Genomic DNA, 14,804 nt, shown 5'->3' with positions numbered 1-14,804 from the left:
CCTCTGAATACCTTCTGGTTTTGTGGAAGTGGAACGGCTTTTTGATCAATTTGAGCAAAAAGGAAAAAAAAATTCCATCTCAAAAATTGAATAAATGCCACTAAATAAAAACAGCTGGAATGCTGAGTTACTCGATTGTAGTTAAGCTCATTAAAGTGCTTGGAGGAGAACTAAGACAAAACTACTGCTTGGGTAAGCCAATGCTAATCTGACTGGATCAATTAAGTGCATCAGCTCTGTGCTTAAGAAAATCTCTTAGACATAAAAAAACAACCATCAGACAACTGTTTTGACCACCCAACCATCGCAACAGATTACCAGTAAGCTGTAGAAGTGCTTGATGAGGACGGAGACCACACGCAGCAACCTCATGCAGATGGGGAAATAAGGTTTCTCCACAGGAGCTGGTGAAGCAGCGCTGCTGCTGCCCTGCCGGAACTTGATGTTAGGGGAGAAGAGCTTGATGACGAGGGGACAAACTCTTTCTTTTAGCAGGAAACTGAACTCCTGATGCTGGGTAGGAAACAAAGGGAGACCAAAACATCCTGTGAATTAATTTATTTTATTGTAGAATGTTTCATTAAGAATTTTATTTAAAGGACAAGATAGATCAGATGGATCTAAACCTTTTAAAATAAAAAAAGTTGGAACCTAACAATGAGCAGACTTTTCTCTTTTTTGCCACTTCTGGTCTGACACCTTGTTTTTGGTCTAGATCAGGGGTGGGCAATCTCAGTCCACGAGGGCCTGTGTCCCTGCAGGTTTTAGATCTCACCTTGGGTCAACACACCTGAATCACATGATTAGTTCCTCACCAGGCCTCTGGAGAACTTCAGGACATGTTGAGGAGCTAATTTAGCCATTTAAATCAGTTGTGTTGGTTCAAGGACACATCTAAAACCTGCAGGGACACCGGCCCTCGTGGACTGAGATTGCCCACCCCTGATCTAGATGTTCACAAACTCGCTCTTTTTTCTCTCTTTACCTGCAGGAATACACCGGGGAAATCATTAAGAACAGACTCCAGCAGCTCAAGGCCAAACGTCCGTGTCATCTCTGTCATCCCCACCAGCCAGTAGGGGGCGTCAGCATTCACCAGCTGGCACAAGTCCTGCAGGAAGGTGAACAACAGCCTTCAAAACAATGCAGTGTTGTCCTACCCACATCACAGTGGCTGAAACAGGGCTTTGACTGAGCTCTGCGTGAAGAACAATCATCATCACATGAAAGTGTAATGTGGATGAAAGACTTAAAGACAACCGAATCCCTCTTTAAAAAAATTACTTCATTTCAGAGATGAAAATAAATATTTCTGAATTAGTTTTACTGGACCTCAATTTGAGATTATAAGAAAGATCTCAAAATCAGCATCTAACCAACAAGAGGGCAGGACGGCTTATAGAAGGCTACCGCCCCCTGGTGGACATACCTGAAACAGCATGTATGCATCCTTTGCACTGGGTCTCAAAGTGCTAACAGACCGGCGGTTGGTGTTTCCCTGGACAGGAGGGGGCTGCTCCACAATGCCTTGAGGTTAAATACAAAATACATTACACAGTAAATTAGCTTGTAATTAAAAAGCATTTTTATCTATGTTCTATTTAAATAGCTTAAGGTGTAAAGATGTACTTTTCAGTTTTTCACACCTCTCTGTAATATTAAACATCTCAGAATTTTACTGTATCACCTTCCTACTTTCAGAACCAATGAACTCTAACCTTTAAAGCGCTCGTCCTCAGCCACCATCCTCTCAAACACCACGGTGACAACTTGTCTAACGGTGGCAGCTGCTGTGTTGTTGGTGATGTTGTCCTTGGTGAAGTGCAGACGAAAACACAGCACAATAGCCTGGGCACAGGGGAAAAAACAAACTACTGCTACTATACTGTTCATCCATATAATACATGCAAACAGTGTGTGTGTCTATGCTTTTACCTTGGATAGCACTTCATCATGTACAACTGTGTTGGTGGTCAACAGGACGAGGACTGTCTGTAAAAGTTTCAGCTCTTCCAAACCATTTTCCATCAGCTGCCACAACATGTTGATGATGTTCCCTGCTGCTGCCTGTTTCACACACACAAACACACACACAAAACTAAACCACTGATCTTTGTGAGAAATTTGTGCATACGTCTGCATCTGTGCACAAACGTACATAGCCACACTTGTAGCTGAATTTAGGAGGCATTATCAGAGTTCCTAGCTGATAACAGGCCTTTGGCTTGCCCAAGGTAACAGCCATAAATAATAGACATGCACAAAAACACACTCTTGTGGGAGCAGATGGTTGTGCCTGCTTGGGGTTACAACATCACCCAGTTCAATAACACCAGATCTCACTGTCAGTTTCTGCTGATAGTAAGTGACACCGCACGTCCTTTCTCAGGGTCAAGCTATCCAAAATAAATCTACATGCATCCCCCTAACAGCTGCTTTTATGTGTAACTGGCTCAATTCACAAGATAACAAACAAACTCAATTTTCAAATATGAACGCGTCTTATGCTCTGCCACAGCCCTGCCTGAAGGCACTGCTTTAGAGTCGTCTACTCTCCTCAATGCAATATCTCAGCAATGCCTCAAGGAACTTCTGCAAATTTGGCACAAATGTCCAGGTGGATTCAAGAATGAAATGATGTGAATTTATTGCTGAGATCACCGTGAATAGACAAGACATGCTTGGGGAGATAGATGGGAACTAAATCTCAGCTGGTTTGGAGAGGCCTGTACTTCTTCACCATCCTGTCTTTCTCCTATGTCCCACCTACTTGGTGTGGTTCACCTGTCCTCTGCTCCTGCCTGCTTTTGTTAGAGACCACCGTTTTAGGGGAGCTACTCCTGCATTGTTTTGTTGTTTTGGGCACGGAGGTTCAAGAAGTTTAGGATTTCTTTTTCTTTCTTTTTATGAAACGAAACAGCACAGGTTAGAAGCTGCTTTCTGTTTTACTGGATTGACCTGCATCAACCCGCTCTCCACGCTGTGCTGTTTTTGTGTGCAAACTTTTTGATATTTGTAAAATAAAATACTAAACGCTTAAACTCTCAGTCTGTTTAACTAACATTACTACCCATCTACTACTGGTGAGTGGGGGAAATAACAATGAATCTGAATGATTAAAAATGTATTATTCCTTTTAATTCACAGTTAAAATTTGCAGCTATTTTCAAGGATACAGCTTTAAGAAACAGCCATTTTTCCTCTGGTCAGCGACAAGGGTTTAAATTTAGTTAACTTTCTTCTTGGATGTCCTGGGATTCAGAACATTTCAGTGTTTGAGGTACACTACTGCGTGGAAAGAGAGAGACAGAGCGTGAGAGCGAGATCTGTGTGACAAAAATAGTTGATCAGAATTAGCGCTAAGTAACCCGGCGTGACCAGTTCTGACAAAGAATTTTCTCAGGGAATGCCGAGCGCATCTTTTCTCCCACCAAAGAAAAAAAAAGAAAACAAACAAAAACAAACAGAGTTTTGAAATCTATTTTAGTGTAATCCAACAAATGATGATTAAAATGAAGGAAGCCTGCTTTGCAGTGTGCTAACACCTCTGGGGTAACATCTTAGAAACCGCTCACATCTCAGGTCTGCCAAAAGCTGCGTTACTTAAAAGGTCGAACACCCCTACACCCATTTCACAGGCTACCATTAAACGACGATTTCAATTTGGAAGTTATTGTAGCCTCCCCTTTCCTGAGATCGGTACCTTATTCCACTCAGTTTTTCTGAGTTGTTTAACTGCCACTGCGCATAAAGATGATGTTAAACTGTTCAAGTAATAGATTTTCTAGGTCAACGGGTTTCACGAAAATGAGCAGTGGAAGTGGTAAAGGTGGTCTGCGCCTTTGAGATGTAACCACCAGTGACAGGAATGAGGTCAAATTAAATTTACACTGCTTGATTGGGTATTGATGTGTTGCAGTGCTTGCAGTATTGACCCAATTGGATATCAATCAAACCTTAATTTGTCCATGCATACACACTGAAGGTGAGCATGAAACATTGAGGTTTAAAACAGTCTTCATTTACTTCCAGGTAATCAAACAAAAAACAACAGAAGGCTACAACCCGAAAGATTCAAATAATGCTAAAAAAGAAAAAACAGCACATCTACTTTCCGTTGTTTTTAATGAGTCGTTCGATCACAAACTCGAAAGATGTGTTTTTCATGGCTGTGTTCTCTATAAAAGAGTTTTCTTCGCTTGGGAACAACCTTCCAACAAGGACGCACGCACCGACTCACCACTCTTTGAAATAACAATCACACTGTATCATTTGTGAAGCTCAATGTCACACAGCGAATCAGCAAAGGCCTCTTACTGAGTGCACCTGCCAAAAGCAACTCACCAATAAGTGCATTAGTCTAACAGCCTGATGATTATTATTGCATTTATTGTGATGTGTGTAAATTAACATGTATCAATCAAACTGTCCTCAATTCGGCACTGCTTGTTACCACACTGTGGTTTTATTTGGCCTTCTACTCACTAGATTCCCTTCTTGTGTACACATCTGCAGATCATACATATGAAAATATAAATATCCTATTTTCAAATAAAAGGCTAGCTTATAGCCCTCACCTCAGATATGACCTCATGGGACATGAGTCTCTGGATGGCAGCCAAACACAGCTGTGTGATCTTTGGCTCTTTGGTGCCACAGCCCATCAGGAAAGGCTGCACCACCTCTGAGCTGTTCTCCTTTAGGGCTGCAGGAAAAAGGGACACAAATAAAGTTAAAAAAAAATCCTGTAAGAGATTTTTTTTTTTTTTAAAGATGTCATCATGCAATTTACTTCTAATAAAATGTCTTAAAGTAAAAAAAAATATACATGTGTTTGCTTTTGTTTTGCTTCTGATTTCATGAAGTCTGGTACTGCAGAACGAAAACTTTGGAGAGTAAATGAAAAGAATACATTGAGGTATCAACTTACAATAACAATTATTCTCAAGCGTGAATCATGCAACACTACTCTAGCTCAACAATGATAAAAAAAAATAGGTACCCATTTTGCACTGAGGTTTTTATCATCTCATTTTAAACAGCACTTAAAAGTGAAAAGTGCATTATTTCCTTTTCCAGTAAACTGAATTTAGGTTCACCAGTTATTTACACCTGCACAACAGGTTTCCCAGTTAATCACCATAAAGTTGATGCGTCAAGTAGACTTAAAGTTGAAACAGTGAACAGTTGTACAGTTCACAGCTACAGAGGGGCAGCAGGTTGTGGACAGTCATCAGTGGAACTCAGGAAATGTCAACTATGTGTCAACTCTGCAAATGCTACCAAAAAGCTGACTTGTTTACAGAGACGGCGCTAGAACCAATTTTCTATACGAGTGCTGAGAGACCAGCCCCGTTTGAAAATACTTCAATAATTCAGAGCAACAAGCTAGAAAGAGCCAGAAAAAGACTGCAAACAAAGCTCAGAGAGGAGGGTTAATAAAAGACTCATTTATCATATAACTTAATAAACACAATGACTTTTTTTGTTTGTTTTTTTTGGGGTGGAGTCAAAGGCCGTTTGTACATGACTTGCCTTTGGCTGAATGCATGCATTATGAAAGGAAAATATATGAAAGCCCAGTGACTATTTCAGTCTGTCACTTGTATGCAGGATGCAGTTGTGTGTGAACAGAAAATCATGAATACTGCCGTCTCCCTGAACATTTGAATATAAGCTTGTTGCAGTTTAAAGCACTAGCTCTGCACACATAGCCAATTGAAGAACAACTAAGTACTTCTATTATCACTCACCTGCTAATATGTCTGTGTTCCTGGCTGCTATCGTCTTAATCTTCACTATACCAGACTCTGCAGCCTAGAGAGGAAAGAGGACAGACATTTAGGTAACTGTTTGATGTGACATCAAATTGAAAGGTGCTGACAGTGCAGCATACATGCACCACTGGTGGTAGACATGGCTACTTGTAATGTTGGGTGTAGCGGAAAATAGGAAGGCCCAGTTGTAGAAAAACATCTTCATCTTATGAGGAACACCCAGTGAGGTATTCCTCTAAGCTTGAGATGTTCAGAACAGCTGTAAGGAGCACTGTCAAGAATGGGGAAGGGTAAAAGGAGGAGGATGGCATGTGGGGACGGAGAGGCCGCGCTTATCTTTCTTCAACAACTGCATGCCACGGCAAGCCTCTCAAGATGTTTTCTTTCCCATCTTTGTTTCCCATCAATACTCCACTCCCCATTCCTACATGGTTTCCATTTTAACTGTAATTTCACTTCTTGCCCCAGTTGTTCCACATACAAAAACACTTGTTTATAGACATGTTTTAAAAAACTGTTTAAAACTTATTATGAGCAGTTCTTCTAAACCAAAGGCCGTCTGCAGGGCCAGTACTGCCATCTGTCTTGCTTTGTTTTTTTTTTTTTGTTTTTTTTTTAAATACCATTTAGTATTTGCCATTGTAGGTATTCTGCTGAAAAGCAGGCTTTCATTACTGCAGTTTTTTAATTAATTCTCCTCACGAAAACAACATAATGCTTTAACCTTTGTGGCTACAGAAGTACACACACTGCCTTTTTACAAGGCTGGTATAATTTTGGCTAAAGAAAGACATTTTTAAAAAAGGCACACCTCTTTGGATTAGGCACCACTGACGGGATAAATACTGTAAAAACATGATTACAATACACCAACATGTCACAAAAGTCGAGCCACTTTGGAGGATCGCAATTCATAAATTACTAAACGGCTGGTAACAACCCCTGGTTAATGGCTAAGCTTTTTCAGAAAATCTTTTACCATACAGCTCCCTAAAAGTTAATCTCTAAAAAAAAAAAAAAAGAAAAAGCTTCTCTCCCTCTTCTCCTTTTGTTCCAGAAACCGAACCATAACAGCTTGCAGGAAAATGAGGGGAGTGCAGAGAGCTTTTTTTAGTCTGAAATAATTGCAACCTTCCTGTTGCTACTTTTGATATTTCCATCAGCACAGACGAGTGAAAAATCCAGCGTCAGAACAGCAAATTCTGGCTTTGCATAAGCTGTGACAGAAAGAGTTTCAGACTGCAACAATTAGTTACGACACAATTATACAGCATATCAAACATGAGCCTTTGCTGTTAACTGCAGACCAGGATGGGTTGTGCCATCTTCACAACTGTGAACCAATTATAACTATACAATATACACTGTTTAACTGCTCGTTAACATAAATATGTAATCAACCAATCACATGGCTGCAACATGATGCATTTAAGCATGTAGACATGATCAAGACCTGCTGAAGTTCAAAGTGAGTATCGGAATGGAAAAGAAATGTGATTTAAGTGACTGTGAACATAGATGTTGGTGCGAGACAGGCAGGTTTGAGGATTTGCAAAAAACCGATGATCTACAGGCATTTTCTGCACAACCATCTCTAGAGTTTACAGAGAATAGCGTCGGTTCTTTGGGTGAAAACGCCTCAGTGATGTCAGAGGTCAGAGGAGCATGGCTACACTGCTTTGAGCTGACTGGAAGATAACCACTTGTTACAACCAAGGTGTTTTTCAGGAGAGCATCTCTAAATGCAAACACATTGAACCTTAAAGCAGATGGGCTTCAGCAGCAGAAGACCGCACCAGGTTCCATCAGGTTTAATACACTGCAACCTATTGAGTATTCATGCTGAACGTTTCCATCCCTTTATGGCCTCAGTTGAACCATTTTCTGATGACTCCTTCCAACAGGATAACGCACCATGTCACAAATCTCAAATGATCTCAAACTGGTTTCCTGACCGCAAGTTCAGCGCATCTAGATGACCTCCAGTCACCAGATCTCAATCCAATAGGGCACCTTTGAGATGTGGTGGAACGGGACATTGGTATAATGGAAATCCAGCTGAACAATTTGCAGCAACTGTGTGATGCTGTCATGTCAATATGGACCAAAAAATCTCTGATGAATGTTTCCAGCACCTCGTTGAATTTGCATCATGAAGATTAAAGCAGTTCTGAGGGGAAACGTGGGTCCAACCTGTTACTAGCAAGATGTAATAAATGAAGTGGCCAGTGAGTGTATTTGCAACCTGTGCAACAACAACTATCTATTCAACTCAAAAGAGTGCACTAGAAATATTGCAGCATGCAGACAAAGTCATGGGAAATATGTGCGCACTTTGTTAAGTCAAAGTTTTTGATGTTGTGATGAGAGAATGGATTGTACTTTTTAAAAGGCCTGCCTTTGCCGAAGTAGCCATATCTGTTAATAACCACAGTGACTACTCTATAAAAATGAAAGGAGAACTAAAGGCATATATGAACTGACAATCTGTGTGTCAGTTGAACAGAGACAAGCAAGTTCTCTAATTAGAAACAGATTGTGTTTCCTTTATTCCGCCTCCAACTGAACCCTCCCATATGAAAAAAAAAATGCCAGTGAGTTTCCACAAAACCATTAAAACTTTTCACAATAAAAATATTTTCACATTAGCCTACTAATTGTTGGAGTCTGTGGTTGACAGGAAGTTGCAACATTTCTCCCCAGCAGACAAACTCATCTTTCTCTCTGCTTCCTCATAGAAAGTGCTGTTTAAGCTTTCTAGTGTAAAAAGTATCCCCTCCACTTGTCTCTGGAAAACTGTCAGCATTAAAAAGCCTCCACACTGTTGAGCATAATACCACTGGCCTGGTGATGCCATTGCAACAGAGAGAGACACCAGAAACTGTCTATGTTAATACATGAGTTATTTTATTGGTGTATCTGAAAGTCTATTCAAAGGTAACTGCAGTGTTACTCTAGTAAAATTTACCAGTTAAAAACCTTGCCCTCTTATCTATGTCATAAAGTCAACTATTCTGGTATCACTGAACAGATACAGTATCAGTCACATTAAGCAGCACGCTGCAGAGAATCCCTGGCTGAGAATTAATTCTTTGAGTTTGTATCCACCTTCAAAGACACTTGGTATGTGTTCACTTTAACAGCTTTCAAAGCAGATTATTTAGGCCATCACTAAACAAAATTCTGAATGTGCTCAACACAAGGAAAAAGTCAAAAGGTTACTGCTTTTCAGAATAGACATCATTTATCTGCTAATCTGATACCAACCACCAGTATTTTATTATTTGACCATTATCAGTATCATGTGCAAAACACTGTGTAAACATGACCACATGTGGGATTCGAGGACATTACATAAAGAATGAGATGCTAAGTTTGAAATCTCAGGACTTGACTGGGAGTACACAAACAGAAAAACTAAAAAAGTCATTTAGTACTTCTTACTCTTCTTACAACTAGTCCATGCATTCATCTTAAGTAGGCTTGACTACTGTAACAGCATCTTTACAGGTCTACCTAAAAAAATCAGTCAGACAACTACAGCTCATTCAGAACTCTGCTGCTCGAGTCCTCACTAAGACCAAAAAAGTGGACCACATCAGTCCAGCTCTGAGGTCTTTACACTGGCTGCCTGTCCGTCAGAGGATAGACTTTAAAGTTCTGATTCTGGTCTATAAAGCTCTGAATGGTTTAGGACCAAAATACATCAGTGACCTCCTGACCCAGTATGAACCTTCCAGATCCCTCAGGTCATCTGGATCCGGTTTTTTATCAGTTCCCAGAGTCAGAACCAGACACGGAGAAGCTGCATTCAGCTTTTATGCTCCATATATCTGGAACAAACTCCCAGAAAGCCTCAGATCAGCTGAAACACTCGGTTTATTTAAATCCAGGTTGAAGACTCACCTATTCTCAGCTGCATTTGAATAAAACACCAAATCCACACTTTTAAGCTTAAATTTCAAAACTTACATTTTAACTACTGATCTTATCTACTGTTCTGATTTTATCTACTGTTTTTTTAATCAATTTTAAATCATACTTTTTATTTGTTTTTGTTTTTTAATGTCTCTGTAAAGCACTTTGAATCACCTTGTTGTTGAATTGTGCTATATAAATAAACTTGCCTTGGCCTTACTCTTGAGTTTCTTGAGGAGTGGCCGAAGTCAAACTGACCCTGATCTACAAACCAGCTCGTGTCGTCTAAAAACAACATTAGCGAAACTCACAGATTTACTTCCTTAAACATGTTGTACTGTGAAACTCTAAACTGAGTAACTTTCTGAAAGGCCTTTTTCAATGTAACAGTGAGAGTTGTGTCTGTATAGTATATAGAGCAGGGCGATATGTCCAAAAATATTTATCATGATATACATTTGAAAATTTTCAAGGCTGGCTGGAAATAATTAGTTGACACTCTTGTAGGATTGCTCTCTTACAAAATAATGAACATTCTCTAATTTTTAATAGTAATTTTATTTTAATAGAGAGACAAAGGGAGAAAATATCAACCAAAAACCTACAAAACATGACTTAGTATTTGGAGAAACTCTAGTTGGCAAGCACAGTGGGAAGATATTTCTTGTAGTTGATCACCAGGTTTGAAACATCTCAGGAGGGAATTTAGCCCACTCCTCTTACAGAAACTCTAAATCCTTTAGGTTTCTTGGCTGTCGCTTGGCGACTGAAGCTTCAGCTCACTCCACAGATTTTCCATAGGAATGAGGTCTGGAGACTTGCTATAGTCACTTCATGACCTTAATTTGCTTCTTCTTTGTTGCCTTGGTAATATGTTTTGGGTAACTGTCATGCAGAAAGACTCATCCAAGACCCATCTTCAGTTTTCTAGTTAAGGGAAAGGAAGCTGTTGATATATGGCCCAAACCATTAGCCCTTTAGTTTGGTGAAGTCCTGTACCATGCAGCAAGCTCTTGCCTCAGACAGAGGGTGACTGATGGTCATTTCCAAATAACCACATTGACAGTTTTCACCTTCTCACCAAGCTTCTTGCTGGTGGCTGTGTGCAGCATTTTTTGGCACCTGTTTGGTGTCACACATGGTGGTGGAAAGGTTGGATTGGAAGAAACTGATTTTGTGGACAGGTATGCTTTAGACACATAATGAGTTGAGGTCAGAAGTATCTGTAATCTAATGAATCAATCAATGGGTTAGGGGTAGGCTTAGGCCAGATTCTTTCTGAATTGTAGCTGATCAATTTTTTTCCCACCCAATGACATGCAAATTAATTTGTAACTTTTATACAATGCATTTTGTCAGAATCTTTGGTTGATATAATGTTTCTCTCCATTAAAATTATATAGCATAAAAAATACAGACTGTTCATTTGTTTGGAAGTGACCACAAAAATTCAAGTGATCAAATACTTATTTCCATTTCATTCATTATTTAATTGAAAATGTATATAATAATTTAGTTGTAGAATAAAAGGCTATTCTATTCCATTACATGTGTCATGCTGTTTTTGTAAGACAGGCTATGAGTGATTGAGGGAGAAGAAAAAAGAAAAAAAAAAAACAATGTGATTCGTTCTCTTGCATGTAGTGTCACTGTGGGAGATGGACTGAGAAACAGGAGAGGAAATGGAATGAAGACAGTCTGGGAAAAAGCACATTTTGTTCTTCAGTAGTAAAGCTGCAAGGATTTGAGATTTTAGTTTTACAATTAAATTACAGACATAAGTCCCTTAGAAGTCCCTAGAACAGTTCTCTAAAACTTAGACACTAGGGATGAGGGAAAAAAATGGCCACATTAGCACGATGAAAAAGCTGCACAAATCAATTCAAAGAGCAACCACAGTACCCTGATTGTTTCTCGCATGACAACATCGCCGCAAATTTAACCATGACAGTTTCGAATGGAAAACGTTGTTTCAATCACAACACCATCGATCAGAGCGGGCGGTAACTCAGGTTGTGAGGAACATCAAAAGGGATCTCTTCAATACTCTGATCCCTTGGGGGGAAAAGCCTGATAAGGATGGGAAAACCTCACTGATGATAAATCAATATTTGAAGCAACTTCATAAGACCCCTTAGGCAAGGCCAGAAATCAGTTCAACACGTAAGATCAGTCGCATGCCATGTCTTTTGATGGCCATACCACTCATTTTGAAACATCAACCACTGAAGTCAATGGACTAAATCTGTAGTGAGTGAAACACAAAGGAAATGGAAGCACTTGCTGAGCTATTTCCCCTTTTTTTCTCCATGGGAATGTTGCTTCTATCTAAGGTGAACCCTGAGGGGAAACAAACTAAGCTGCCATGGCGTGATATGAATTGCTCTGCTGAGCTGGCTGACGAGTGCTGCTGTGGTCACAAAAGCCTCACATAAAGACGTCAGCCTCGACTACCAGCGGTTGTTCCAATATGAATACTGATGAGTTACAAGTGTTGCCGACATTGTTGTCTATGCCCCCGCATATGCCTGCTGTACAGTTAAACTCGACATTTTATCATGCTACTACTGCTTACATTTCTAAGTGAAATGTTCAAGTGTACTTCTTTTGTACACGGCCTTGTATTGTTTGTGCTCCAGTCATTGAGTAATCAGAAATGTCACCAACAAAACACTGCCACGCAATAAAGCCAGTGTGAAGGCCTTAATAATACAGTAAGTCATTCAAACAACAATATGTGTGTGAAATCACTTGGCTGTGTCAGTACTAGCAAGCCTGTTGAAACCAACTCTCAGTGTCAGACTGCAGACAGGACAGGTCAACAGAGGCCGTGTATCACCAAAGCCCCTAAAAACAAAGACTTTTTACTTTAAAAAATAAAGATAAATTGGAATAAAGGTTTTAAGGGCCTGTTCGCTTATGTCATGAGAATCACTCGATGTCAAATGATATCTGTGGCATCCATGCTCATATCACATCTGGTTTTAAAAATGACTGCGTTTCCCATGTATCTTTGATTTCTGCAGCCAGACACCTGCATGGACTCTGAGTTAATACAGTTTTGTATTTTCTGATTACTTTTTATTTCATTGTTAATTTTACTTTTTCATTCAGTTAAGTTTCAGTGAGTTTCCATAGCAGGTTGACTGGTTTCACTTTAGTTTTTAGAATAGAGAATAGAATAGAAAACTTTATTTGTCAATTCCTTCAAATGTACTTGCCATACAAAGGAATTGAAATTACGTTTCACACTGTCCCATGCGTATACATTGACAGTGTTATAATTTCAGTGTTAGTTTTAGATTTAAAAAAAAATCTGTAGAGATATTAAAATATAAACAGAACTTTTTGAATGCTGACTCAGTCTTGTAGACATCAAAAGCCTCAAAAAACATGATCATAAAAGCCTCATCAGGCAGTTTGTGATAGAAAATTTTTAACAAATTAACAGATAACAAAACTAAGTATATTTCATCTATAATACATTTTATTTTAGTTTGTTTTTCCCATTCACATCCCATTCAAATCGCTTCTAGTTCTAGAAGGTCTAGTTTTTATTTTTAGTTTAGCTAACTAAAATGTTTTCTCACATTTAGTTTTACTTAACTATAATAACTTTGATGTGAAGCCCATGCAAGGTGGGTGACAGTAGCCCAACCACTCTTGCCCAAAGATGCTAGCATCAAATAAAATAATACAAAATAAAATACATTTACATTGCTTGACTTGAATAGTTAGTTCACCCCGTCCCCAAAATACACGTTTTCTCACTTTTACTTGCCTTTTCATAGCCACTGAAAATTTAACTTCAGTGTTTACGCCTTTGACATAAGTTACAGCTAACAAAGATACTTAAAGTGTAGCTACGTAAACAAGTTTAGCTCGGAGTTTTTGTGAATCTGCTTCTGTTTAAACGCATTACACCAAACATATTAAGCGTAGGGAGGCCCAGCAGCTGATACAACTTATGAGAAGTACAGTATGGGAACAGCTCAAAGGCCCCACGGTTGCTGTGACAGAACGAGCTCATACATTTTGTAATGTAAAACCTAATAAAAACATAAAACGAGCTTAACAAACGGGTGCAAACTGCTAAAGATCGGGGCTCGGTGAAGCTAACTAGCAGGCTAACCTCTTTGACAGGGGGGAATTTCTTCTTGCACTCCATGGAGAGAGACCGCAGATCCGTCTGCATGTTCTCTAGTAATTTCTTCACCGCCTCGGGACTGCTGGTCGACATCTTTGACGGCGCCTTTCGATAGAAAACCTCAGAAATACTTTAAACGTTGAAGGGAATGTGGGAGCGCGGTCGCCCCCCCACCACCCATCCACCGTGGGGGGATATAATCCGTCACTACTTTATTCGCCTCCCTCGGAAAAGGAAATAAAAACGCTGCGGTCCATTGATACGGGATCCCACTTCTGTGCTTCGAGCGCCCGTGCGCAGGTGAGCAGCGATGACACCGGCATACGTCCGACCTCCTCACAGCCAGCTGACATTAGCTTCGAGGAGTCGCATCGTTACCGTAAATTTCTGCTTCTTACGGCTGCTTACTAGTCGAAGATATCTGCTAAATTGAGCAGTCTTCCATCAGCGGCCGTGTCAGCTCCACTTTCTTTCCCACAATGCTTCGCTGGACACTGACACGTCACTCGGACTTCCGTAAACAGTGGCGTATGCAGGTGACTGCAGCGACCCCTGCAGGAAGAGATCGGCACAGACAGATAGCCACGAAGCACACAGTAGTCTGATCTGGACCACGGTATCAGCGCTTCTGCTCGGTTACATGTCCACATACACCACCTATTGGCCCGGAAAGAGGCTGCAGGAGGCTGTCTAGAAATGTCTTTGCAGTGCTTACAAAAACAAGAAAAAAAAAACGATTATTGGCAATATCAACAATTTTATTATTTTAAGAAATACGTTTAACTGACTAATTAAGGTTCAATTTAACTGAATATAACGTAAAATGTTTCACTTGATTGTGCATTAATTCAGCAATTAAATAGACAAGCATTTGTGAGTAGTTTGTCTTGACATCAATGTAGTCACTGCATTTACTTAAATAAAGAAGCTATCGGTTCATGAATGGCACTTTTTAAACATAA

At 39.8% G+C, this 14,804-nt stretch overlaps 1 protein-coding gene across 2 annotated transcripts in view; it reads right to left on the bottom strand.

The window, feature by feature from the left end:
* mon2 (MON2 homolog, regulator of endosome-to-Golgi trafficking) overlaps positions 1-14,349 on the bottom strand; it is a 33,944-nt gene extending 19,595 nt beyond the window's left edge. For both annotated transcript variants that reach the window (XM_084933984.1, XM_084933985.1), the window contains exons 1-8: positions 13,828-14,349; positions 5,754-5,817; positions 4,578-4,705; positions 1,936-2,067; positions 1,719-1,848; positions 1,430-1,527; positions 986-1,111; positions 319-513 (exon numbers count right to left, since the gene is read on the bottom strand). In XM_084933984.1, the coding sequence (XP_084790110.1) occupies positions 319-513; positions 986-1,111; positions 1,430-1,527; positions 1,719-1,848; positions 1,936-2,067; positions 4,578-4,705; positions 5,754-5,817; positions 13,828-13,935 (981 nt within the window). In that variant the 5' untranslated portion in view covers positions 13,936-14,349. The remainder of the gene's footprint in view (positions 1-318; positions 514-985; positions 1,112-1,429; positions 1,528-1,718; positions 1,849-1,935; positions 2,068-4,577; positions 4,706-5,753; positions 5,818-13,827) is intronic.
* Positions 14,350-14,804: the final 455 nt, after the last annotated feature.

The sequence above is a fragment of the Perissodus microlepis genome, chromosome 7, assembly GCF_051167445.1.
Source record: "Perissodus microlepis isolate ML-2025 ecotype Zambia chromosome 7, ASM5116744v1, whole genome shotgun sequence".
In the NCBI taxonomy this organism is placed as follows: Eukaryota; Metazoa; Chordata; class Actinopteri; order Cichliformes; family Cichlidae; genus Perissodus; species Perissodus microlepis.
This window is presented reverse-complemented; position numbering and strand designations above follow the sequence as displayed.